The sequence below is a fragment of the Podarcis melisellensis genome, assembly GCF_964234715.1.
Source record: "Podarcis melisellensis genome assembly, chromosome: 5".
NCBI lineage: Eukaryota > Metazoa > Chordata > Lepidosauria > Squamata > Lacertidae > Podarcis > Podarcis melisellensis.
Window position 1 is genome coordinate 67,835,450 of NC_138537.1, and position 27,901 is coordinate 67,863,350.

At 41.5% G+C, this 27,901-nt stretch overlaps 1 protein-coding gene across 4 annotated transcripts; it reads left to right on the forward strand.

Annotated features, from left to right (window-relative positions):
* Positions 1 to 441: 441 nt before the first annotated feature.
* Positions 442 to 27,893, forward strand: P4HA1 (prolyl 4-hydroxylase subunit alpha 1). Of its 4 annotated transcripts, none has more exons than XM_081913094.1 (15): positions 442 to 710; positions 5,214 to 5,335; positions 6,843 to 6,939; positions 7,441 to 7,592; positions 8,911 to 9,048; positions 10,040 to 10,282; positions 12,908 to 13,116; positions 13,261 to 13,437; positions 15,540 to 15,610; positions 21,356 to 21,455; positions 22,709 to 22,762; positions 25,253 to 25,318; positions 26,132 to 26,200; positions 27,063 to 27,159; positions 27,624 to 27,893. In XM_081913094.1, exons 1-15 carry the CDS (start codon positions 457 to 459, stop codon positions 27,692 to 27,694), a joined length of 1,920 nt encoding a protein of 639 aa, XP_081769220.1. In that variant the 5' UTR covers positions 442 to 456; the 3' UTR covers positions 27,695 to 27,893. The 4 variants fall into 4 exon arrangements, with proteins under 4 accessions (XP_081769220.1, XP_081769222.1, XP_081769221.1 ...); XM_081913096.1 differs by lacking the exon at positions 22,709 to 22,762 and adding an exon at positions 22,821 to 22,878 and having other exon boundaries at positions 25,257 to 25,318; XM_081913095.1 differs by lacking the exon at positions 15,540 to 15,610 and adding an exon at positions 16,980 to 17,050.
* The last annotated feature ends 8 nt before the right edge of the window (positions 27,894 to 27,901 follow it).

Consider the following 27,901-nt stretch of genomic DNA (forward strand, 5'->3'; position numbering starts at 1 on the left):
ATAACCCATACTTGGCAGTACTGTATCTGAACAACCCACTTACGCTTACGGTATTAATCTTGAGTAACCCTCCACCCCTAGAGCAATCCATGAAACCATGAAATGATCAGTCCGTTTTGAGCTACCCAGTATGCCCTACAGAACACTTTCTTGTCTGCAGAAGCCTGGCGACGTAGAAGCGTTTTCAGCGCTATTGATTAATAATAATAATAATAATAATAATAATAATAATAATAATAATAATAATAATAATAATAATAATAAATTAAAGCTCTTTCCCCCACGCTTTTCGCCCCGTTATGAAGTATCCACACCCCTGGGCATGTTTCCTCCTGCATAAGGAGCCCCGCTGTGTTCGATGGGCAATTCCGCCGCGCGCGCCCCCTCGGAAAAAACCCCTTTCCCAATTAATTCAAGGCGCTAACTGTCCCCCACGAAGAGAAGAGAGAGGAGGGGATGGAGCCGGGTCTCGCGCCTGCGCATTCGCCGGGGGCGCCGCTGCTGTGCCCGGCCTCACGTACAGCTCGGGCGGCCGCTTCCCTGGCCGCGCTCCGAAGGGGCCGCCTCCCAGGGCCGGCGGTGGGCGGGATCCCGGCCCGCATAAGCATTCCGAAAGGGGCCTTGCTGCGTGCAGTCCCGGACCGGGCGGAGAGGCGGACAGGGCTCAGCAGCGGCAGCAGGAGCAGCAGCTTGGGCGGCTTTCCTCCGAGGTGCGTGCAGGGGCTTTTCTTCCCATTTCCCACCCACTTCCCCCAACTCCTGGTCGCGTGCATGGAAGGGTCTTTTCCCACTCCTTTTCCCACGGGAAGGGAAATAGCTGGCTTTGCAGCAGCAGCAACCGCAGCAGCTAACTTCCCCATAAAGTATGTCGTACTTTTTATTTTATTTTAGGCATTGATTTTTTTTATTTTTAAAAGCACACAATCCCCACAAGTGTGCTTTTAACAAACAGTCCTCCTTTGTGGCTACTTTGCTGGGCTCCCCTCTCTGCTTCCCCACCACACCACCAAAGGCATGCTGCCTGAATAAGTCCCCTTTCGCCCTCTTGCTGGGGAATCCGCCCGGCTCTCCCCCCCCCCCCGGCACTTTCTCTTCCCTTCTTTTAGGCTGCTGATGTGCTATGGACTGAGTGCGATGGACTTGGCACAGCGCTCTCTGCCCCTCTCCCCTCCCCCCAAAATAAAAATTAAAAAGTCCCTGGAAATATTTGCCTAGTAGCAACTCGCCCAGGGCAGCCCAGTCTTGTCAAAATTCTTGCACAGATCCGCCCATGTCTGTGCCCCAAGGGAAAAATGGGTTTGGGGCTGACGTGGATGTGGGTCTTCCTCCCCCCTCTCCCTCTTCACCCTCAAGATTGCTCCTAAGCCTCTTCAGCAATTGAGCTTCAGAGGCTGTTCATTTTGCCCTATAATGAGTACCGTGAGTTTCTTTAATCAGTAGCATATACTGAGAGTAGTATATGAGAGAAACCTGATTCCTTCCTTCCTTCTAGAATCTCCATCTCTGGCTGTTACTCATTGAGCGGATGATATTCATCCAAGTTTGCATGCGGTGCTTCTTCTGATATTGGCGTTCATGCAAGGCCTAACAGTTGAAACTTTTTAAAAAACAAGATACATGACTTAACCAGAGAATAAGTTTTACTTCGCCAAACATGCCTTAGTTTCCAGTTATTTCTTAAGCGTGTTATACAACTTGTCCAGCAGGATTGGTTTGTGCGGAAATTCCTCAGCAAGCAATGGTTACCTCTCTCCCTTCCCCTTTGTAAATTGATCTCTTTGCAAATAAGAGGGTACAAAACTGCAAGAAGGGACTGAAGAGCCAATAAGAAAGAGAGCTGTTTACACAGAAAGTTGACTGTTTCGATAAGGCTCTGGTACTTTCTGTTAGACTTCACTTGGGAAGATTTTTGAGATGAACGAGTGTCCGTTACGTGAGTGGGGGAGGGTGAAATACGTGGCAGTAGCATTTTTTTCATCAACCTTTCGCTCGCTTCACAAACTTTTGGAGAGAAGCTATTTATGCTGACTGGTTACTCATGCTTGCTAAGTATGAATAGAATGCATTTCTAAGCAGCTCACACAGACATGAAAAAATCTGAGCTTCGATGTAGGGGATATGCAGAGTCAGGGGTTTTTTTGGCTAATTTTATCAGGGACTGTGCTACTTGATCAGCATTCAAATGTTTTTGAGTGTCTGAGGAGTATTGCATCACACTTGGGCCAATCAAAAGTTTGTCGAACTTACTCGAAGTCTAAATATGAGACTTCAGCAGTAAAGTAAAAGTGGGTTTCCTGAAACTCGTGTGGCGTAAGAGGCTTTATGGACAAGAGATCCCGCATCGACGTACACAAAATTCTCTTAGCAGCCGAGCTGATTTAAATTGCTAGATGCAAGCTGTAAAACTTTTTTTCCTTGCATAAAATAATCTAAAAAGACCACCTAGCAAAGGCTGTGCTATGCTCATGCCACCAAATCACTTCCATACTGGAATGGGGTTCAACTCTTGAAACAGTTTTAGATTACATAGGTAGGTAGGTAGGTAGGTAGGTAGGTAGGTAGGTAGGTGAAAAAGACACTCCTTGTCTTCTCTAGTTAAACTGTCCTGGGAGAAGTTTCATGAGAATGAAAGAAGCATGTGAAGAAAACATCAGTGACTTCTTCATCTGAACTCTCTCCTACTCTCCCACAGGCCCTATATTGGAAGGGTCCTAATCACTTGCTGCATTTTGGTATTTACTTATTGCAGGTGTGGAGAACCTTGGGCCTCCAGATGTTACTGAGCTACAGCTCCCATTAGCTCCAGCATGGCCAATGGCCAGAGGGATTACGGGAGTTTTCGTTGTTCCCCCGTACCTGATTTATTGTGATTACATTAATGTACAGTATTTTGATTTCCCTTGTAAGAGTTTTGAAAGGATTTGTACCCTTAAAGTAATCAAGCAATGTTGCAATTTCTGTTTACAACAGGGGCTTAATCTATTTGGGAGGCCCAGAAAATAAAAATAAAAACCCTACGTAACCCTCATGTGCTGTTTTACAACTACTATGTGTTTTATCCAGCTAAGTTCAATTCAGAGTAGATCATTGAAATTAAAGGACCGAGGTTTGCGTCATGTCTAGTAACTTCAGTGGGTCTACTACTCTGAGTAGGACTAGCATTGGCCACAAACCCTGTATGTTCAGTTTAGAAAAGTTCAAAGTGTGAAGCAGGATGTGAAAGGTCTACTACACACTGTGCTAAAGCAAACACTAATGATGCTCCAAGAATTTTATATTCTCTGCTAATGAATGGGAGGTGTGTTCAGCTTCTAATTGTCCAGTAGCAATGATGGAAATGATTGGGAACATTCCATGTTCTTCATTGTCCAGCTGTTTAATACTGTATGCCTGTGCTGTTCTTAAAAACATGAGTATCCGTTGTATAAGTGTGATGCAGATTCAGATGGGATTTGTGGTATATCTGAGACAATATAACAGACATTTTGACTGAATTTGTGCATTACTATGAATGCACAAATGTTTCTCCCTGTTTTTTTAAAGGGAAGCTTCCAGTGCCCTGACATTCCTGAAATTATTTCATCTCTAAGAGGTGGATAGTTAACGGCAGCGTCAGCTTCCAACTTCAACATAACTGAGGCCTTCTTCTAAATATAAAATACTACTGTGATGTTGTATTACCCTGAAACTCTGCTGCTTGACAAATTATCAGCCTACTTATTGCCTCTCACAAATACACTAATGTATTTGTGTGTTTTATTCCTACTTGTGAGGTGATTTTTCACAATGGGTTATGTGATTGAGATTCGCATGAATCCCAGTTTTGTGAAATTACTCTCCAAAAGCCTATTTTCTGTTTGTTTACTGGCATGACAGTAATGCCACCTTACCTTGAAAGGCCACATTATGTGTCCATGTGATTTTCAAACCACTTGGGGATTATAAACTCACAGACTTGAGTAAAACATTTACTCTGGGACTGAGGCTGGCTTGCCAGCTGGTTTTCAGCTACCCTTCTGTGCCTCTGGATGAAAGAAAATTGACCTCTTAGCATTGCCTTGATGCAGAAGCTCAGAAGGGGTATATTAAGGCGGGGATAGTAGGCAGTGGAGAGCTAAGTGCCTGAACCAAACAAGGGCTCACTAATATTAACCAGGCAAGGATGTGGATGAGCAACACTCATTCATAAAGAGGTTCTGGTAGAGAGAATAAAAGTAAACCAGGGGACATTGACAGCAGTTGGATGGGAATATGGATGTGGTTGGCAGGAAGCTATCGACCCCTAAAGTTCCAGACAGATATGTATTCTAATTAAGAGACTTTCTCATTGTATCTTTCATATTAGCTGGTAGAACTCAACATCTCCTTCCCTCCAGACACCGAAATGTTGTTTTTATTCTGTTGGTACCTAAAAGAAAATTTTCAGGAATGGCTTTGCGTGGGTGGGAAAGCATAGCAGCACCCTTCTGGTCTTGAATTGCACATTTAACACAATTCAGTTGTACCATTTAATGCAATGCAATTGTTGCATTGGAGGTCATCTTGTCCCAACACCCTGACAAATAGACATTCTGTTGCGGCAACAGAATGACCTCTCTGCTGTGCACTGTTCTGGGGGTTCTGCTTATGCCGCAGAGCCGATTTCAAGGAGGGGGGGGCATGGGAGAGGGGATAAGCTGGCTCCTGCTAGTGGAAAAACTTAGTTGAACCCAGCCACAGGGTCCTTGTCTGGTTATTTCACAACATTTATTTACCACCTGTTTGTAATAAAGCATCAACACTACAGTGCTGAGATTGAACTTGACTTTAAAAAGGATAGAGGCAGTACGTTGCTTTTACCTTTAGCACTCCTAAGATTAAACTCCAGGATGCTTTGGAAACAACCTCCATGCTCTCCTCTTCATTTACAGAAGTAGTGCAAGCACAGCCGGTACCATCAGTAGCTCTGGGAAACGGTTGTCACTCATGTGCGTTAAGTCCTGCAGGGGAGATGACGCTCATTTATGCTTGACATGTTACAAGCCCAGTTTGCTTGGCGACAATCCAGAGGTGCTGTTTGCACATCTGCCAAGAGACTTGGCTGCCCAGGTGGTTTCTTGTGTGCACGGTTCTATTAGAAGCATGTAAATGGCTCCTTTGCTTTGTTCTCAAGAGCCTCATAATTGTTAAAACTACGCCGTATTTTTAAAAGTGCTGTTTTATTTCTCTTTCAGGCGTTTGTTAAGGCAAGAGCAGAGCAGTAGAACAATGATGCCCACAAAATCATGTTGCCTTCTAGTCCTCTGTGTTGTGCTTCCCTCTTCATATGCCCATACAGATTTCTTCACTTCCATTGGTGAGAATACTTTTGAGCAGAACTGTCAAGCATTTTTTAAACAATTCAGCAATCATGATGCAGAAGTGGTTCGTTCAGTTGCATTGTTTGTTTATAACATTTATGAGTTGCCCTTCCAAGATCTAGTGAAGACAATGGAGCTAAAATATGGCCAACAATAAAGTCTAAAAATTTAATAAAAATCAGAAAAATGCCCACAGATAACCTTGAAATATGGCAGCAAAAAGTACCCAAGTATCAGTAAATAGGTATTCAAAAGCACTGAAACAGTGTTGTGCTTAGCAAAAGAAGAAGTTAGTAGTACTGAACATTTAGGAGAATAATATTTGTATTTTATTTATGAAACTGTTTATTAATAATACATACTCATGTATTCAGATCTGCTGGTCATGCACTCAAATTGGTTAAACGTGTAATATGGTTGTATATCTCACCTAACTTAACCTTTCCACTGTATTTGGGGGGAAACCCTTTTGCCTGCCACATGTGGCAATTGTTACAAGTTTACTTGGGTCACGATTCTAGCCTGAAGAGAGGAAGGATTCCTAATAATAATAATAATAATTTATTTATACCCCACCCATCCGACTGGGTTTCCCCAGCCACTGTGGGCTGCCCCTAACAGCAAATGGCCAACTATACAGTTGCTCTTAGAAATTAGTAGTCCTATTGACTTAAAATAGCAATTCTATTGACTTTTCAAAAGTGGCCCTAGGGAAAGGCAATTTGCACTGTTTGTATAATTGAAAGGAAGATTTGTTTGCATAATAGCTAATAAATGGAATGTGACAAATATTTGACGCTTGAAAAAATAATTCCAAACCCAACCCTTCTCAGTTTCCTAAGCCTATTTGAAACTAGTAAATGGCACGGATATTTCAGTTGGATGTTTGGTTTATGGTGTTATATTCATGATTTGATATTTTATCAGTTGGGGGGACAACTTGGGTTTCAAAGCGGGGAGGTGACTTGATTTTCCAGAAGAGTGGGAAGGGGTATGAGTCTTCTTACCATCCCAGTATCCACTTCTGAATTCCCTTTTCCTTGGCTATTCATATCAATATTGTGTGCTACAGAAAGCAATTTGGGGAGGAAGGGAATCCTTGATAGCATAAACTTACCAGTAATTCTTAATGTGTTGTAAAACTGCCACTGAGAAACTCTCTAATGTGGAAAAATCACAATCCACAGGGAGAGTATAGAGTGATTTTGCAATATTTGCAAGACATTAGTTCAGAGAAACAGACTGCTGCCTCGCAGCTTACATTCTACTTGAGACATATTGGTTAACTTTCTGACAATATATTCTGATTACATGGCAAAACTAATTAAGAATAGCAGGGAGAAATATTTCCCTTCCACCTTTTTTGTAAGAATTAGAAAGTGTAAAGTAATTGCAAACTCCTTGTGCATTTGGGTTTGTTGGTTGTTGTTGTTTTTTAAAGCATATTGTTAAGATTTTGTAATTGATCATAGACATAATGAGTGGATTAAACTATCTTTTTAGGTCACATGACAGACTTAATTAATACGGAGAAAGACCTGGTGACTTCGCTAAAAGACTATATCAAGGCAGAAGAGAGCAAGCTGGAACAGATTAAGAAGTATGTACAGGCTTTAATATTAATATTTAGTGGGTGACAAAAAATTTGCCCCAGGCCAAATAATATATGACTTTTTGTGGGCGGAGGAATATTTGCTATTTCTGCAAAATGTTGGCTGTAAGCCATCCAGAGTTTAAATATGGGCTGTGGATAATAAAAAGAACTTTACTTCCTTAACTTCAAACCTTTGGAAAAAGTACAGAAATGTATGTATGTATAAATAAATGTACATTATTTATTCAGTTTATTAGTCACTTGATACACAGGGAATCTCCAAGTGACTTGCAACATTTAGAATGTAGAGAAGAAACTATTAAAAACTAGTCGCATTATGAGCTGGCTTTGAAAATCTGTGCTTTTTATTTATCTTTAGACCGTGCAATTTATTTATCTTTTAGATCATGAAACAATACAAGGTATCCAATGTCAATTCACAACATTAATGTTGGCACGCGGAAAGTGACTTAGTAAAAATATTTAGGTTGCATTTTGTCTCTCTAGATGGGCAGAGAAACTGGATAAGCTGACAGACACTGCAACGAAAGACCCAGAGGGGTTCTTGGGACATCCTGTGAATGCATTCAAATTGATGAAGCGACTTAACACAGAGTGGAGCGAGCTGGAGAACCTAGTCCTGAAGGATATGTCTGATGGTAGGCTTTTTAAAAGCCATTATGAAAGCTCACTTTCATGCTGAGAGCTGTGTGGGTAGTGGATAATTCAGTGAGCGGTGGGCCAGAAAATCCCTGGTTTCCGTTCTCTTTAGCCACTTTAGTCTCCTAAAAGGTCAATAATTTCATACTGAGGAGATCTGAAATCTCAGTGAGATTTGGGATTTTGTGTCAGCAGTAACTCATGTTGTGGTACCTGCTAGAAGCCAGAAGTCTTTGTGGTGAATAGGAATAGAGTTTCAACACTGTGCTGTGTGTTTTTATGACATGAGTGAGAGGAGGGGAAAACCAAAAATCCAGGTGTAATTCACTTCTGCACCACCTTGTTTGTTACCCAGGTGAGGGGGCCACCTTTTAAATAAACCACAGAACCAAGGAAACTAATTCAAGTCCAGTATCCAGGAGAGACCCAGTATTTATTAAAACTATTGCCTTGCCAGCCAGCTGCTTAGCTGCTAGTTGGAAGGATTGCCCCGTGGTATATCAGAGCAAAGCTTATATAGGCGACTAACACACAGCACACAGAGTCCTCAAAGCATCTTTAAACATCCTCCTACATACATCAAGAAAGGTTACAGGTCATTGTATGTAAAATACCCATGGCTTCATATTGGTATCTTTGACCCTACAATTACCTTGGAGTGGCCCAAATATGCCCAGGCCATTTGGTCTCAAATGTCGCACTTCTATCACCGTTGCCCTAGCAACCAGGCCTTCAATGGGCTGTGTGTGTATGTATGTGTGTACACACACACACACACACACACACACACACACAAAGGTTTACTTGATTTTTTTTTGCTGTATTCAGAGATGTAAAGGGGCAGCTGATGGGTAATATTATCAGTTATTGAGGGATGTTATCTAGAGATTAATTGAGAACATAAGCAGCAATGGGTTCATCTTAGACATATCTTATAAGGGGAGTGGGAAGCTGGTTTTGGAAAATTGTATTAAATTGAATTAATTCGGCAAGATTTGTAATGATTTGGAAAATCAATTACAATAATTGGCACAAAAAATGTAATCAAGGAGATGCCGGATTTCACCCTGGTGCTTCACCTCATGCCTTATTCTCCCTGCTCCTTCCTTCACACATACACACACCCTAATTTCAAGCATCCTTCACCACATGCCCAATTCTCCCTGCTCCTTCACACACACCCTGATTTCAAGCATCCTTCACCACATGCTCTATTTCCCTGCTCCTTCCTTCAAACTCTCTCACACACCCTGATTTCAAGCATCCCTCACCACACTTGAGAATTCTATGATTCTAAGAGCTTCTTTCTTTCTTTAGGGTTCATTTCCAACATGACTATTCAACGCCAGTATTTCCCAAATGATGAAGATCAGACGGGTGCTGCCAAAGCTCTCTTACGGCTCCAGGATACGTATAATTTGGATACAGACACTATATCGAGGGGAAATCTCCCAGGTAAAATTTTTGTAATTTTTGTAAGTATATGGGGAAAGACTGTTAAGAAAACGACTTTGCAGAAGCCAATTGAGGGTGTGGGTGATTAGGGAGGGAGAGTTTGTTTCACATACCGTATTAAACCATGGTTTGTTGCTAAAAGACTGAACCTTACGTCCACCTCTACCACTATTTTCCTTCCTCTTCCCCTCTGCGTGCATGTTGTTGTTTTTATTACTGGCTTACTCTTTCACTCAAACCATAGCTATGATTTGTGTTCAGCTTCCAAATCACTGCAGAGGGCAGGCAGTTAAAGTCTATATTACTCCCATGCCAGGATCCCAATCTAGATTAGGTCCCCTGCAATTTGTGTTGTCAAAAAAAGGTCCATTAAAATTGTTTAGGCAATACGTATTGCAGGTTCTGGGTTGTGAAACAGTAGGAGACAAAACGTTACAGCCCCTCTTTAACCCCCTTCTAGGGTCCGAATCCAGATTTGGCCCTTAGTGCCTGCTTTTTGCATTGGACCGTGGCAAACACTCCTATTGGAGCAATTGGGATTAGTTTCCCACAGTACAAATAGTAATAGTGTGTTGTTGACTGAAAGTGTGAGGTGCCCCACCTGTGTTTGACTCTTTTACCCTGCACATTACCTCTGAGGGAATGTGGCCCTCTCAGGGCAGGTGAAGGCAGATTCCACACCCTAGGACTTAGGAAACACAACCGTTTAGTAGGGCCCACTCTCTGGACTGATTGTTTTGGTGGTCTTTAGGATCCCTATCTAAAAACCACTATCATTATAACATTAATGATAAATACACTAATTTACAGTAAATTGCAGCCTATACAAAAATTAAGTAGCTATAGTTAGCACAACTTTTGTTCTTTCTGTCATAGGCTTTGTAAGGTGTCGTTAATCACATAATAAAAATAGAAGCATGCAGCTTCAGAAGAAGAAATGATTCAGTAATGCAACCTTGATTCAACATTATTGGCTTCTTGTTTCCTACAGGAGTGAAACATAAGACATTTCTAACAGCTGAGGATTGCTTTGAGCTGGGCAAGATTGCATACACGGAAGCAGACTACTACCACACTGAACTGTGGATGGAGCAAGCTCTAAAACAGCTGGATGACGGAGAGGTTTCTCCTTCCATTGGCAAGGTTTCTGTCCTGGACTACTTGAGTTATGCTGTGTACCAGCAGGGAGATCTGGAGAAAGCCGTGATGCTTACCAAGCGTCTTCTTGAGTTAGGTATGTTAAAGAACTTGAATATTTCCTGTGGGTTGCAATAACTAATTTTGTGCACTAATTTTGCTGTGCATCGAAGATCTGTTTGCTGATTAGTGCTATTTTTTCTTCCTGTCTCCTCCCTTCCCCCCTTTTCTCTTGGAAGGTTTGGAGAACTTCCTGAGCAGTGTGGGATGGGAGGGGGCTTCTGAAGGAGAGAGCAATTGCTACCAAAACAGGCTTTGTCCCTGCAATTTGTTAACTTAAGGAAGTCCATGGAAGGACTTCCCATTCCCTCTCGTCTCTCCAGTGAAGTCTTGAAGAGGTACAAATGGCTGCAGGTGGGGAGTGGGAAACTTGCCTTCCTTTTTTTAAGGTTAATTTATCTCGGGGTTAAAGCCATTGTTGTGAACTTCTTAAATAGTAAGGTAAAGGTAAAGGGACCCCTGACCATTAGGTCCAGTCGCGGACGCCTCTGGGGTTACGGTGCTCATCTCACTTTATTGGCTGAGGGAGCCGGCGTACAGCTTCCAGGTCATGTGGCCAGCATGACTAAGCCGCTTCTGGCGAACCAGAGCAGCACACGGAAATGCCGTTTACCTTCCCGCCGGAGCGGTACCTATTTATCTACTTGCACTTTGATGTGCTCTCGAACTGCTAGGTTGGCAGGAGAGGGACCGAACAACAGGAGTTCACCCCGTTGCAGGGATTCGAACCGCCGACCTTCTGATCGGCAAGTCCTAGCCTCTGTGGTTTAACCCACAGCGCCACCCACGTCCCCTCTTAAATAGTAGTTGTCTTCAAAACAATAGCTTTTCCTAGTGCCAACAGCAGTGGCGTTCTGTATTGGGCAACCGGGAGCAAGATAATCCAGCTCTGCTTCCATTAGCTGATAGCTTTTGTGCATTCAAAACAAATCTGAACATAAATCAGATCAATTCTGAATAGGTGAGGATTGCATGCATCTGTATGCTCCTGATGGCACAAACAGGAATGCAGCAGGGCTTAGAAGCCTCCCTGCAGGCTGCTGCTCCTGTTTGCTCTCCCCATTTTTTTCAGACTGAGGCTGCAGGCCTCCCAATAGACCCATTTCAGATTGTCATTGCGATTCTGGAAGGGACTAATGTATTCTCATTGGAATCTGATTCAGATGTGGGGAGGCTTCCAAAAGCCAATCACCCCATGTCAGTTCCTGCTCAAGCACAAGTTTTAGATTCCACATCTTCTATTCTAATTTATATTGCTACTATTGGTTTATATGCGCAAAGACTTATTTACCCAGGCGTTTAGCCATTAATTAATCTATGTCTTGCTAAAGCTGGGGTGGGGGGGTCTGTTATTATGATTATTTTATTATGTTGTCTGATACTATGATTTTTATTACGTTTTTATTATTAATGCTCTGTAATGTGTTCTTAATGTTGTACACTGTCCTGAGATCTTTTGATAAAAGGTGGTATATAAGCTAAATAAATAATAATAATACTTTATTCTTTGCTTAGGATTGTAAAAAAACCAAGTGACACATCTCTTAACGTTCATTCTGATAGTAGCAACTTCTGTTTTTCTAGCATCTTTTCCTAAAACACCCGGATTGCCACGTTGGCCTGCAATACATTCTTGTTATGCTATCATAAAAAACTTGTTGGAAATGGTGCATTATTCATGCAAGGCTTTGTAAATGTATATCTGCTATTGCATCGTGCTTTATGAGTAGGATCAGGTCTTTACTGCTGCTTGTTGTTGTTGTAAACTTTTAGAGGTAGCATATGTGGTTACAGTTTCACAAAAAGCGTATCTGCTGGATACGCTTTTTGTGAAACTGTAACGCTACACTAGCACAGGAGATCCTGATGAGTTGACTCATGACGGGACGACGATGAGGAATGAGGCCAGGGAAAGGCTGGCGTTGCAGCAAAAGGCTGCTGAACATGCCCCCACCGCGGCACCTGGTTGGGTGGCCACCGGGGGGCGTGAGCGCCAGCCAGGTGAGCTGGAGGCAGGGGGCAACGCCCCCTGCTGGGCGGTGCTCGGGCTCCCGCCCACAACCACTCCCCTCTCTTTCAGGGAGGAGAGTCTCTAGCACAGACAAGGCTAGAAATGTAGTTGATGTGCTACCCTATATTTGTTGTTGGATACAAGAATAGCCAATGGCCAGGGGTGATGGGAGTCCAACAGCGATTGGACGTCACCACATATGCTACCTCTGAAAGTTTACAACAACAGCAACAAAAAGGACCAAAGCAGATATGAAGATTGAGGTGAAAATCTCAATAGAAAACATCTAGAGCTCAACAAACATTTTTCCTAGTAGTTTAAAATTAGTACGAGCATAGCTGTAGTACAGCCCTAGTTTACAAGGATTGGAGCAATTTAAAGAAGCAAGTTCGTTCTGAGTTGTTTCATGGAAAGATTCACAACTGCTGTGAAAATACCACTCTGTCAATCATTTGTTTCTTTGACTTAGGAACTTGTCTCTTTAATGAGAATATACAACTAAAACAGCTGGCAGAATACTAGTGAGTTAGATGTTGGCAATATTCAGATTTGAGCGTATGCTTAAAAAGAAAATGAAAGTTAACCATGAAAAGCAAGTTTGTTGAATGGTTTGCCTTTCACAAGGGGGCTCATTTCTTTCTTTTCCAATAGATTCAGAGCACCAGAGAGCTAATGGCAATATGAAATACTTCGAGTACATCATGGAAAAAGAAAAAGAAAAAGAAGCAAACAAGTCTATTTCCCAAACCGATGGACAGACTGAAAAGGAAAACAAAACTCAGAAAAGAGGACCTTCCAAAGATTACCTTCCAGAGAGACAGAAGTATGAAATGCTGTGCCGCGGGGAGGGTCTCAAAATGGTAATTGACATCTTTTATGTACAGTTTATTAAAATGGCTTTAAAATAGATGGTGAAAATCTGCTGGTTCAGCTAGATAACTATATCGTTTCAGATATTTATGCATTTGTTTACAAACTTTTTTGGAACATTTTGCTTCTTGCAGACCCCAAGAAGACAAAAGAAGCTTTTTTGCCGCTATTACGATGGGAATGGGAATCCCAGGTACATACTGGGCCCTGTTAAACAAGAGGATGAATGGGACCGCCCTCGGATTGTTCGCTTTGTTGAAATAATCTCTGACGAAGAAATAGAAACGGTCAAAGAGCTTGCAAAACCGAGGGTAAATAAAGAATCTCCATCTGTCCATGATAACTTTAACGATGCTACAAATGCATGAGCTCTCCCGGCCAGCCTTGTTTTCATGATGGCACGCTTTGCTTTGGATAAGTAATAAAATATTCCCTCTGCATGGTATAAAGAACTGACACTTTAGAATAATTCCATGTTAGAGCACATGCTGCAACATATGGAATTCCTTGTTCAATCCGTGGCATTTTAAGGCTTTTAAAAAGGATTGTTTTTAAAAGTTCATTTAAAATAAAAGGTGAGCCACTGGCTATCAAAGTTGGCAGTACCAGGTTAGGTTGATAAACAGTCTGACCTAACTTCCTCTGCAGGTCTCAGCAATTAAGCTGGATAGGACTTTTTGTGGCTGGCTGTGAAAGACAATCCTGAAAAACTATAGTGCGGGACTTCACAATCTTTGCAGCATGCATGAACTGCCCCTGGATAAAAATAACTCCTTTGTATTAATATACTACTACTACTGCTACTACCACTACTCTTAATTGTTTTAATTCTGTTTGCTAAGTACATTAGAAGTATTGATTCAGCTGCAGTTGTAAGTGACAATACCTATGATGGTAGATCACCGGCTTTCTCGTTACTCTGCAATTATGAAGTTAAAACATAGTGTGTAAGCCGAATGGAGTTTCCCTTGGCCCAAGTTTGCACATGGCCATTTTGCATATAGCCTGGACTCCCAAATAAACTTAAGGGAAGACAAGAGTTTTAAGTGTAGGATTGAGTGCAGGGCATAGTTTCTCAACCATCCACCCAGTGCAGATTTTCATTCTTTTAAAAATGGCCCCAACGATGGCCTTTCCTTGGAAAAATAGAAAACTTATGACTGATCCATTTTAGACCTATATGTAAAATCTTGTTTATACTTTGTATATGGACACGATTAATTATTTGGTTTGGTTTTTAGGAAAAGATGACTTATTCCCCCAGGTCAAATAGTTTGGCAAAAGATTTTCTCAGCCATGGCACAAACCTCCCGCCCGCAGGCCTAGTCACCAGGGCGTGTCTGTCCCCTTGGTCAAAAGATTGATTTAAGACACCCCATCTGAGAAATGAGAAGTTGCGCCAAAAAGCTAGTTATTAGATGCAAGTGCCTTCGGGGTGACCTCTCATTTTCTAAAGGAGGAGATGCCTGCTGTGTTGAAAGAGCATGTGCGTCTCTCATGCGCTGTTTTTGCCTCGTCAGCACCAGTCCATCAACAATTTGTGAATAGGTGCTGCCTTGGCCGGTAGAAGCATGTGAGTTGCAAGCTTTTTTTTAACCTAACTCGCACCGTCTCTTTGGGAAAGGAGAGGTTGTTCCTTGTTGCCTTGATCAGAGGCATGCTTAAGAGGTAAGTGGCATATGCCAGCACTCTGTAACTCTTCCCCATGTCAGATTAGGAGTACCAGTACCCATCACGCAGGTGGACATTCCTTCTTTTAACAAAATGACTATTCAAGAGGTGCCTGCCTGTAAGAAGCATGGTCACATCTTGCATTTCAAAGCTGTATCAGCCCCTGAGAAACAGTCTAGAGTGAAGCCAGATGTGAGTTGTTTGTAGACCAGCTCGGTTCAGTATACCTGATCCAACAAAAAACTTCATAGAGATGCATAACCTATGGCGCACATAGGTTGCTTGACTACAACTCCCATCATCCATGATCATTGGCCATGCTGGCTGCGACTGATGAGACTTGGGAGTCCAGCAACATCTGGAGGACCACAGGTTCCCCATCCCTGTAGGTATCTCAAATACCTACAGTAAGCTATCCTGTTTGGTCATAATTGTACAAGCCAAGCTGATAAATTACTGAAACCAAAGTAAAAAGCTGGGTATACGGCTATTGGGAGTGCCCTGTTATTCCAAGCTAGTTGAAGGTGAGTCGCGTTCTTACACGTTACAAAAAGAGAAGTACCTGCTTGGTAATGGGTCTCCTCCATACAGTATTGTGCATGATATTGTACTGTTGCTATACATAGCTATGAGAACCAACCTACTTTAGCCTGTGCTCCATAATTGGGTTCTGAATGGTCGGATTGATGTGATGCAATAATATACATTGTAATGCAACTATTCTGATTGGTTCGCTTCACAGCTGAGGCGAGCCACCATTTCAAACCCCATAACAGGCGTTTTGGAGACTGCACATTACAGAATTAGCAAAAGGTAAGATTTCACTTGCCGTATATTCTTTCCCTTTAATGAGTGCCTCTGCGGTGCTCATTAGGGGAGAAAACGACCAGAAAACACAAGAGTTTGATTATTATTTTTCTGGTCCATTTCTTTGCTCTCTGCAGATATTGTAACAAACTGTTACTGCTGAGTTTCTCAGATTCTTCCTCTAACCAGAAGTTCTGTCCTTGTATGCTTATTTAGGATGTATTCCTAGTTTGTACCAATCTGCCTCAGTGTTTTCTTGGGTAGAGATTTCAGTTTTTCCTTCTGCAATACAGAGTGCCATTTTCTCCATGAAAGTCTTCCATGTCTTGGTTTTTAAAGGATAGCCTCCCACAGAACTGTCAAAGAGGCATGCAGAGTTATTAAATTCACTAGTAAAATGAGCTCTCTGCTTCCTGTCTGTGAAATCTACAGAGAAGTGATCTTGGCAAAACAGCTCTTCAGCTATTTGTATTTAGGGATATTGTAGCACTTCTGCAAATCTATCGTAACAAAGACTATCATTTTATCTTGCTTGATTGCTAATTCCAGTTTTGTTTTGCTAGAGCCAGGTGACACATTTCCAGAGAGACTTCTACTAGTTGTGGGAAGTGATTATCAGACTTAATTAACCTAAACTACTGGCTTGATAAATTTTAAACGAGTTTTCTCTTGGCAATTGCTCACACTTACTAAAAAAAGCTGTGGGGTTTCGCCATTTATCATGACACAATATTAATAGTAATTAATCACAGCTTAATATTTCTTTACACCTAGCTCTTACGTAAAGCTCTTGTGCATGGCAGTGATCAGTCCCCGCTCTGTTTAGCTTCAGCTGCTCCCAGATCATTCACTGACCACTACAAAAAATTATGAATGACAATACTTATACTCTGGGCAGTTCATGCAACAGTTAACTGAAATAACCCTATTCTAATACCTTGTGAGGTAGGTTAGATGGTGAATGGCCCAGGGTTGCTACAATGAGTTTAATGATATCTTTAAATACATATGTATATCTCCTGAGTCTCATGCAAAATCTTTGTCTTTTCTCAAAAAGCAAAACTGAGGCAGCAATGCAAAACAATAAACTTCTGGGTACCGTGAAGTTCTCTGTGAAACTCTGCAAACAATTGGCTTGCATAAACTTTCCATTTGGAGGGAAAAAGTGAAAGGACAATCTAACCAAATTTACTGAACCAATTGAGATTAATTGGGGAGTAACGGTAGCAGCAGCTACTGTAATCCTTTTAAATGTTCTTGCTGATCTGAGCATTACATTCCATCCAGACCAATCGGAACCCTTCTAATTGCCTGTGGCTTGGCCCAGAAGAAGCTTGCTACTAGAGTAAGCCCCTTGTCCTTTCTCTTTTTGTAGCTGAGCCGAGCTACTGTGCATGACCCCCAGACTGGGAAACTGACCACAGCACATTACAGAGTCTCTAAGAGGTAAGGGGACGCTGGTATGTCGATAAGTTGCTACAGAAGTTCTCTTTGCAGTGGCTTGTGTCAAACATGGTGTGGGATTCTTTACCTTCCCCCCCCTCCTTCAACTAATTGCTAACTAGGTGAAAAGGATGGAGCCTTAAAATAGAACACTAACCTCTGTGGCTCTGGAAGTTTTGGAAGGCTTAAAGGGGAAAATCCTCAAATTTAAACTCTGTGGGTAAAGAACCAGTCAAAGTTAAGCACTTCAGGAATGTCCTTGTTTCTCCCACACTCAAATCCGTGAGTCTTAAGTTGCAATCCCATACATGCTTACCTGGAATAAATCCTGTTTTAGGTCAGTGAGCTTACTTCTGGGTAGACATGTATAGGATTGCTTTGTTAAACACTTCTGTATATGTGTCAATGCATGAACCTTACTTTCTTATCTGCATGATCCCACCAGAATTAACACTACATTGTTTTATTTTAGAAAGAATCCATGTAAACGACATGCTATATAGCGTCTGCTTGCTTTGACTTCTGTGTCAGGATGCCTGTGTTAATCTTAAGCACTTCCTAGGAGTCACATGGTAAACAGGAAGCACATTCTATGTTAATGGTAGCTTGAGATTCCTAGTTCAGATTCTATTTTTAAATAGTTAGTGTACTAAATATAGTAGTCGTCTTTTCCCATCCTTTTAAATGTATATGATTAAAAGTTACTGTTTATGGCAAAAAAAAAAATCCTTACTGGCTTAAGGAGATATTTCAGTGAGGCGCTTATAAATACTGTTAATAGTTTGTGAAATCATTCAATTTCATGGATTTCTCATCTTATAAAAAAGTATGGCGTAAGCAGCCTCAAAAATTATTTGCTATTATAATACATTAAAAGCCACAATTCAGGAGCAGGCAAAAATGCAGACTGCTTTCCTTTAGTAATTAATTGTTACGTCTGCTGTTTCATGTGTGTGGTTTTAGTAGTGATAAAGTGGAACTAATGTGTGAGTTGTTAGGTATAATTTGTGCCTCTGTAACCTCCTTTTAGAGCTGTTCTTCTCCTGGTGGTTTAAATCACAGTAGAACCTATTGTGGACATTCAAAATATTTATGTCAACTGCAGTTAATATCTGCCAGTGGGCTGTGCATTCTGACTATCCAGTTTGAATCCGTTTTTGCCTTGTGCAGTTCTGTGAAAAGTTTCACACACCAGGCAATATTAAGAAGACAGATTTTTTTCAAAACCGAAATCTCTATTGGCGAAGGAGTAGGTTTTCGTTCCTGTCAAGGATATTAGTATTTTTTTTTAATAAAAAAAAAAGCAAACTAGTAAAGCCACATTTACAGGGAACCCAAAAACTCTCTCGTGTATTTTTAATAGAAGTTTGCTTCCTCCTCCCAAACATTCCAAGCGCTCTTTCCTAGCTAACACATTTCTATATTAACGGCATGCCTCTGCTTATGACAGGACTACTGTTTGTGCTGAAGTACGTGGCAGGCTGCATGACGGTGGCATTTTGCCAGCAGTGGAAAGCAGCATTTAGAGCCAAGCCATGTGTATGTAGTACCATAATATTTCGGCCAGTCTGACTTTCAGGAAACTGCTGGTTGTGATGTATGCCTGTGAAATAGCCAATTACTCTACGATATAGTTTCCTCTCTAGAAAGAAGGGGGGGGGGAGACATCTTTAAAGGAATTTCTTTAGACCATGATGGTGGAGTCTCCACCAGACAAATGCATGCCTTTCGACATTACTTTTTAAAGTTTTAGGAACAGTCCTTCCCAGGTGCCATTTTTAAAAGCTTCAGTGAAAAGATGCTGAATCTTTTAAGGATTGAAAGTAAATGTTGATGGAAGTGAAGGTACCTTTCTTGAGTGTTAGTTTATTTCAAAAGGAGAGAACCTCAGAAATATTGTTATGCCCACTAAATTTAACTTTTAACAACATTCAACATGGAAAAGCTTTTTTAATGCTGTCAAGAGCAATAATAGCACATTGCAGTGTTCAGAGAGCACAATTTCCCTCACAAATGATACAGAGGTATTGCAGGATTATTTTAGCTTCCGCATGACTGTGAGCTGAAGTGAAAAGTGTTGACAAGTGATCTTCCTGGGAAAGGAAATGGGAGGATATGCTTGTTCCTCTTGCAAGATAACGTCTCTCTCTCTCTCTGCCCCCCACTCCATTTCTGATGGATATGCAATTGATGGGTATATGTTGACTGAGTTGAAGTAGAAAAAAGGCATTGAAACAATTGAAAGTTAACATTTTTACGAATTAGGCTACAGGAGAAGGCTGAAACATTACAGCAGGCACAGTAATAGAGAAACAGCACTGGAACCCCTTCTGCAAGTCCGTTTGACTCCCAGAATGCTTCAAAAACCAAAGCGCGGCTTCACAAACTGGAACACTCACTTCCGGGTTTGCGGCATTCAGGAGTTAAAATGTCCGAGTACCAAGGCGTTTGGGACATTCTCTGTCTATATTTCTTATGCTTGCAATTGCTCTGTATGCTAACAGTCATTCTGATAGTTTCCCCCCTCCCTAAACTTCCTTGCTTACTGACTTTGGACAAACATTCAGCACTCCCTTCTCCATACCCTTTGAGATTCTGTAACCTGTGTGGTGTCATATTTTACCGCTCTTGATTAGAGATTTGCTGTGATCCTTTTGAAAAGGAGGGTACTAAACAAACTCGAGTGGTAGTGAAGATAAAGTTTAATCCTTTCAAACTAGTATATATACATGATGTGTTTCTGCAAGGGATCTTTGACCATCTATGGTGCATAAAAATCACGTTTGCTAATCGAACAACTAGCTTTTGATTACTGTTTTTAAGGTGTACAAACCGTGAAACTAGGGTCTTTAATGTTGTCCAAGCTTCTAGAATATGTGGGGAGTAGAAACCTTAACAGAAAATTCAGGTTAGAATAGAAAGAGGCAGAAGCTGAGAGGGCATTAAAAAAAAAACCGTGTGTGTCTGGTAGGGCAAAAAATTTTGGCAGGAAGAGAGCCAAACACTTAACAACTTCTCCAGTTTCAGATAAGATTGTGCTATTCCTCTGCCCCCAGCCCTCAGCCCACATTTAAATGAACGCTTCTTCTGGACACTACTTTTTACTTGGGAGTAGTCCATGTACTTTACTGCTTCAAACAGTCCACCCCATCATTACAGTCCCTGGTAGGAATGGAAATAAGTTCTTGTGACTAATCTAGTCTTGAATCCAACTCTAGTCCATGAAAGCTTATTCCACAATAAAATGTGTTTGCCTGTAAAGGTGCCACGAGACTCATTGTTGGTTTTTTGTTGCAAAAACACGGCTAGCCCTCTGGAAACTAGTCTCGTAGAGTGAATTGTAACCTTGTACAATGGTCACAATCCGAAGCACCACTTATCGGGGATGCTGCTGCAAGCTCAGTAAAATGGTTTTCAGGATAATTAGTAATATATATAGGAGAGCCCACACCCCATGTGGAGCAAGGGGGGCAAGTGGAATTTTTGCTACACTTGTGGGTGAGAGTGGAAAGTAATCTTTTTAAGCCACCAGTTGCTTATTAAAATACAGATAGACAATACAGGGTTTAGTCCATTCATCCTTAGCTGTTTGTTGGACAGTTTCTAGGGCAATTGTTTCCGCCAGCTCTTTAGTGGAGAGGTGGGAATTTTGAGTGCAGTTCTGGCATCAAGAGGCTTCCTGTTTTTCGCATATATCAGCATCAGCAGCTGAATCGGTGCAGGTAGGGTTCAAGTATACACCATGATGTGTATGCATATATAAGAAAGCAAGATAGAGCTTTTTTCACAGTCAGGCTCTCTGGTTTGACAGGAGAGAGTGGGTGGTGTTTAAGTTTAACTAAGAGGAGACCCATTGATATCAGTGAACCTAACTTATTAACCAATGGACCTGTATTAATTTCAGTGGGTTTATTATGTGAGTTAATTTTAACAGGTTTATTATGTGAACTGCAGTGTGTACCACTGCAGCATTTCCTTCACAATTGTGGTGAATCAAAGAGGGTCTGTCATACATTGCAATACTGTGTATATCATGCTCTCCCAAGTGTTATTTTGGGTCACAACTTACTTCACTTGATGGTGACCAACCAAAGGGGATTGCTTTGAAGAAATACAGCAGAGCTGCAATATATGCCAATAGGGCGAAAGTTGTTCATTAAGTGGAGTTACTGAGATGTCGGCTATCACATTTAGTGTCGGTATTTGCCTGTAGGCATTTTTGCACAGTTAAAAAGTTGTTTCTTACTAGTCTTGAAAAGTGATGCTCTGATCATACTGGTCAGGAATAATATCTGTTTCCATGTTTAGTGCCTGGCTGTCTGGATATGAAAACCCTGTAGTAGCACGTATTAATGCAAGAATACAAGATCTTACAGGACTGGATGTTTCCACAGCAGAGGAGCTCCAGGTGAGCTGAGGAGATATTTAAAAACCCAAATGCCACCCCCAAACCCCACACTACTTTTTTTAAAAAAAAAAACAACATAATTTTTATTAACAGGTCAATCCAATCACATTATTTCCAAATCATATTACTTCCAAATTATACAGCCAAATTTTTAAATTTTGTTGGGGGTACTCTTACATCAAGCTCTGAACGAGAATCAAAACATCACTTCTGTTACTGCTTTTATCAAACGATAAACCTCACGCTACTTGAGTATTAAGAATCTTGCTGGCATCAACTCATCTCATACTGGTTTAAATACATATTCGAATATGTTGTTTGTGTGGGAGGGGGCAGTGTGACTCATGCAACTCTGTTTCACTCTAAAGTCATGGCTTTTCATTGGGGGGGTGGGATATTGAGCTCTGTTACCTGTGTTTGTATGCAGAATGCAGTTAGCCACAATATTTAAGTGTATGGTGAAAAATTAAAAAATGCAAACTCCAGTTCAGTATTTCCTTGGGTGAGTTCAGTTGAGCAAAACAGGCAAAATATATTTTTTTAAAAAAATGTTATATTAGGGTGGGAGCTACATTGTTGAAATACATTGTCTTAATACTTTGAAAATCATTTTTTAATGGAAAATGAAGTTGGTGAATCTTCAGTAAGGGCAAATGAAAGGGAAACCTCAGGCTGTTGCTTAATTTAGTTCCTTATTTGGGAGAGTAGACTCAAGTTGGTGGGACTCCTAAAGAGGGCATAGTTCAGCCTTTATTGGTTTGTTAATTATTTGTACAGTGGAACTTCGGCTCCCAAACGCCTTGGGAGCCAGAATGTTCAGGCTCCCAGACGATCGAAAACTGGAAGTGATTAACAGGAAGCTCCTGCAGCTAATCGGAAGCCATGCCTTGGTTCCCAAACCATCAAATGGACTCCTGGAACGGATTAAGTTTGGGAACCAAGATTCCACTGTACTTACAACCTGTCCATCACCAGATGACAGGGTGGCAGTGAGGTTGGGACCATGTGGTTGCAGTTGGTGGGACCTGCCAGTCAGGTGTTCCTGATGGTGCACCTTCATAGCTCCAACCTTGCCACTGCTTTGTAGAATCGGTGCCAGTGCTGGGAGGGAAGCTGCGCCCCACCACACACATTGTTCCTGGGCTTGATTTTATGACACTCCTTGTTAGCAAAGCATCAACTTACATATGAAGCAGATACTTCATCTCTCACCCTGGGTAGTTCATCGGTTGTTTGTGCTTCTTCTGCTCTAGGTCGCCAACTACGGCGTAGGAGGCCAGTACGAGCCTCATTTTGATTTTGGAAGGGTAAGTCTTTCTCTGTCCTGCCTTTGTGCTTTACACGCACTGTGTTTCTTTCTTCCAGGTAGCAAATTATGGAGTGGGAGGACAGTATGAGCCCCACTATGACTTTGCTCGGGCAAGTAAAGAGATGGGTGAAAAATGAAATAGTTTGAAGCCTAGGCCTTTCGGCCTGTGGCACAAATGTTTAATTGAGTGTTTGTGTTACATTCAAGTCTTCTATCTAATCAATGTGAAATGATTAAAGTCCTCTAAACCACCATCTGAACAGCAGAGAATAACAAATATTACCAAAATGTTAAAGTGAAATGCTGTTAAGTGAATGAAAGGATTAAAGGAGGAAACTGCAGGAAATGGTGGCTGGTACATTTAAGGTGATGGTATTTAAAAAAAAACCCCAAAGCTCTTATGTCATAGTGATATATCCACAACCAACCATAGGGTGAAGGGCTTTTAAAAAAAATCCAAATGGGTTTAGGTAGGCTTGGATATTTATTTTATATTGGGACAAGGCTACAAGAAATAGGGCAACTGATCTCAAATGGTGGTTTACGGGACATTTATGTGTTAAATAACACCGTCAATTAACATTTTCATTTGAGCCCACCATACATTCATTAAAATTATTGCCTTAACAAAAATCTTGATTCCCCTCTTAAAAAATTATATACAGTAAGTCTATATTGGCTTATTATGATGCAAGTTGTTAATTGTTTTTTCTTCCCATGCATGCGTTTAGAAAAAAAACCAAACTATTTTTGAAAGAATATCTTTGCTATGCAATCCTGTTAAGTAAATCTCACTTTATTAAATGGATCTTCCTCCCAGATACATATGTCTAATAATGCACCCTTCCAGCATATTTGCAGAAGTAAAACCCATTGACTTAAAGTAAGTGTGTATAAGAGTGCCGCCTTAATATACTAAAATGGCATCCAATAATATAATGTGTGGGAAACACTGGATTCTTCCCAAGCATGTACATGTGAAAGCAATTAGGGTTGAGCAGTGGGATAAAAATCCCTTCTAATTCTAGGGGAGAAAAGCACACTGTTTGCTTTGACATAAATCATTTAAATTGCCAAGTATATTTTAAACTTCTGGTTGCCTTGAGTTGCAGTTGGTGGTCAGCATACAATTTCTTGTTGCCTGGTTGTTCTGTGTGATTTTTAGACCAAATCCTCTAATCTGCAGATGTAGGAGAGAGCAATGGAAACTTGTTCTGCCTAAAAAGATTACGTGCCTTCAAAAGTCATGTTACTTTTCTAGATTGTGATGGCTATCTTCATGGGATTTCTGAGACCATGTTCCCCAGAACTTCATGTATTTATTTTTAAAAAGCATAGTTACTCTGTATATGCGTGCAACCGCAGGTGGAAGACATCTTACACCAGGCATAGGCAAACTCAGCCCTCCAGATGTTTTGGACTACAGTTCCCATCATCCCTGACCACTGGTCCTGTTAGCTAGGGATCATGGGAGTTGTAGGCCAAAACATCTGGAGGGCTGAAGGTTGCCCATGCCTGCCTTACACTATTTACTATATTGCCCACTATACATTGGACCCAGGAGGCAATTTCTCACCTTACAGGAAAGATGTCTCTTCCCAGCAGAGAAGGTTCTTAGCAATGTAAACATTTCAGTGACTCATAAAGTCACCCTTTTTCCTTTAGCGGCCAAAAAGATCAGAAAGAAGACCCTGGACAATATAGCAGTGAACTGTAAGGGAGACGGAGAGATGCAAATAGAGACCATTATTTGTGGCGCAACACCCCTTTTGCTTGTATTTATTTTTGATTCAGATTTGTCATGGCCAATGGCTACTACATTAAAGTTATTTGGATTAGATTGGATTTACACTGCTTTTCATCCAAAAAGACTCCCAGAGCAGCTTACAGATCAATTTTTTTAAAAAAAGATAGCCCTTGCACTCAGGCTTATAACCAAAAAGTCATGACACACGACGAAAAACGAATGGGGAGGGAGGAGGAAACATGTAAGCTTAGGCATCCATCCTTAAATTTACAGTTCTTATATTGATCAGCCGGGATCAGAACTGTTCAGATAGCCTGATAGAAGGGCTGCTTTCTAGGTGACAGTTGAGGGAGAGCAGCTGAACTCATAGCAGAACAAATGGAATAGCTCTGCTTCCCTTCTCTCCCTTTGCTCTGCAGCCTAATGAAATTATACAACTGTCATTAGTGATATCTTAAGCATCAGCAATACATCAACAATAACTTACAGTGTCCAAATCTCATTCCTGTTGGCTCATTCCATTCTCTCTCGTTATCCATCACTGGAAGGAGTTAAGAGTTCTCAGTCGCAGCATCAGAGAGATGCCATGTTAGGATAACCTAGTAAGTAAAGTCTAGCCAGGTCCCATCGTGCATTCTAAAAATTCATATTTGTAAATGTCTACCCTAGCGCTAATGCTGTGTGCCGTTGTTGGGTTTCGCTTGTACAGTAAGACCTTGTACTGCATGTTTTTCTACACAGAAAGATGAGCCGGATGCCTTTAAAGAATTGGGTACAGGCAACAGAATTGCAACATGGTTATTCTATGTAAGTAAGGTGCTTTGGAGGCAAGATTCAACCATGTCACCAAAAGAGCTTCTCTCACGCAGTGAAAATTATGAGGAAATGTGTGGTTCTTTTCATAATTCTCCTGTTTGTGTTATGGCAGCATAGCCAGTAGCCGTGCATCGACGCTCACTTGATTGCATGTTTCCCATGTTGATGGTGCTTCCTAGGAGGTGGGGAAGGGAGGGAGGAGAGTGACAGTGAGGTCACCATGGTGCATTTTCCCTGCACCAACATCACCTTTATCTCCCAGTGTGCAGCAGTAATGTGGGCCACGGGAGGTCAGGCGAGCATCACTGGGTTGCCTGCTGCTAGGGACCATAGTGCTTCAATTGTTTAGTTTTTAAAATGGAAAACTACGGTGTACCACATCTTGAGAGTTGAAAGACAGGTCACAAACCTAAATGAATGAAATGTCTGTGTCTAGCTAGGTACCTTTGTCACAAATATCCTCTGTCTCTTAAGGCTTTTAGTGCAATCTGTACCTGCCCAGGTATCATTCCAGCATCCGCAGCGTATTCCCCATAAATGATGGGGTTTCCTTTCATGTACAGGCTGGTGATTCCTGTACTAGAATGTAGTGCTGTGTGCTTCTAGTGGAGTACTTTAGATATCCATGTGGTACAGGCATACCCCTTTTAAAAAAATTCAATCTGCCTTATTGTTCAAAACATCAATGGCGAAGAAAACCCCTACAAAGTGCTGCAGTGCCCTTGAGATCAGATCAGTAGTGAAATTTGTGGGATTACTTTTTGGAGTGGCTAGCTTAATGGCTCACACCATTTCTTTTGTCAGATGAGTGATGTGGCAGCAGGAGGAGCGACGGTATTTCCTGAAGTAGGAGCTAGCGTTTGGCCTAGAAAGGTAGGTAAAATACCTGTATATCATAGCTGACAGTCTCCATACTCTTCCTTCCACTTAAAAGCCATCTATGCTGCATCATATAATGAAGCTGTGTGAAATGTTCTGAATGAGAAGATTGGTACTTATGCATATCCTGGCTTAGAGGTAAAGTGTGCATTAGGCTCCCAGTACGTTTCCAAGCACAATTCAAAGTGTTGGTGCTGACCTTTAAAGCCGTAAATGGCCTCGGTTCAGTATACCTGAAGGAGCATCTCCACCCCCATCGTTCTGCCCTGACACTGAGGTCCAGCGCCGAGGGCCTTCTGGTGTTTCCCTCGCTGTGAGAAGCCAAGTTACAGGGAACCAGGTGGAGGGCCTTCTTGGTAGTGGCACCCACACTGTGGAACTCCCTCCCACCAGATGTCAAAGAGAAAAACAACTACCAGACATCTTAAGCCAGCCCTGTTCAGGGAAGCTTTTAATGTTTGATGCATTACTGTATTTTAATATTTTGTTGGAAGCCGCCCAGAGTGGCTGGGGAAGCCCAGCCAGATGGGCGGGGTATAAATAAAACATTATGATTATGATTACTAGAAAAATTTCCCAGTGCAAACTGAAAATTTTTCGATGCGAAACACCCTGTGCAGATTAATTCAAAATTTTACGAAAATTTGCATCGCTGCCAGGGGCTCAATAGGTGATGTGTGAGCATAGCGCTGAGGAGCACTTAGAAATCGCAGGGAGGGAGTAATGATCAGGACATTTCCCACACTTTTGCTGTTGCCTGTGGTTCTGCCTGTTTTTAGCCTGCCTTAGCTTTTCATTTTCCAGAAGTTAAACTGACGGAGGTTTAATGAGTCAACTCCGCTTTATATCTTCCCAGGGGACAGCTGTATTTTGGTACAATCTTTTTCCAAGTGGTGAAGGGGACTACAGCACAAGGCATGCTGCCTGTCCAGTATTAGTCGGAAACAAATGGGGTAAGCATGAAACCAGAGAATTTGCACAGACATCATAGCTGCCGCATTTTGAAACATACACACATAGGCAAAAGATAAGAACAACAAAAATACCATTCTTAAATGAAATGTGAGAGCGACGGGTAGGGAGATGAAACCTAAGCAAGTCCAGTTTGCTGGCTACTGTATAATTCATTGTAAGTAGGTGGGGTTTTCCACAGCAAGTTCAGTATCGATCCTTTCAGATCAATATTACCAGGTGTTAAATCACCTCACAGGGTTGTTAGTAATGGTAAAAAATAATAATCTCATTGTTCAACAATAAATAGGAAGTAATTTGTCCTGCCATGTTTTTAGTTAGACTTTGGGAAGTTGCCATTCTGTAACCAGAGCAGTGTTTTACAGACAAATATGGATTCACTGAGTTTAGCCAGGTGTGAGTAACCGTATGTAAATGTGCCTCTTCTCTCTTCCTTTTCCTGTAGTATCCAATAAGTGGATCCATGAACGTGGGCAAGAATTTCGAAGACCATGTAGTTTATCAGAGTCGGACTGATCCAAACCTCTCCCTTTTCTCTTCCTTTTTGTGCAAATTGCAACTTTCTCCCAAGTTTTCCTTGATTAACACTGATAGTTTTACACTAACACTCCTCTACAACTTTTGTCTCCAGTGCCAACCAGTTCTTCATCTCTGGACCTTCTTTTACATAAGGACAAATGTCTTTGCTAATATACCGTTTTAAATTTTTTATAGAGAGAGTGT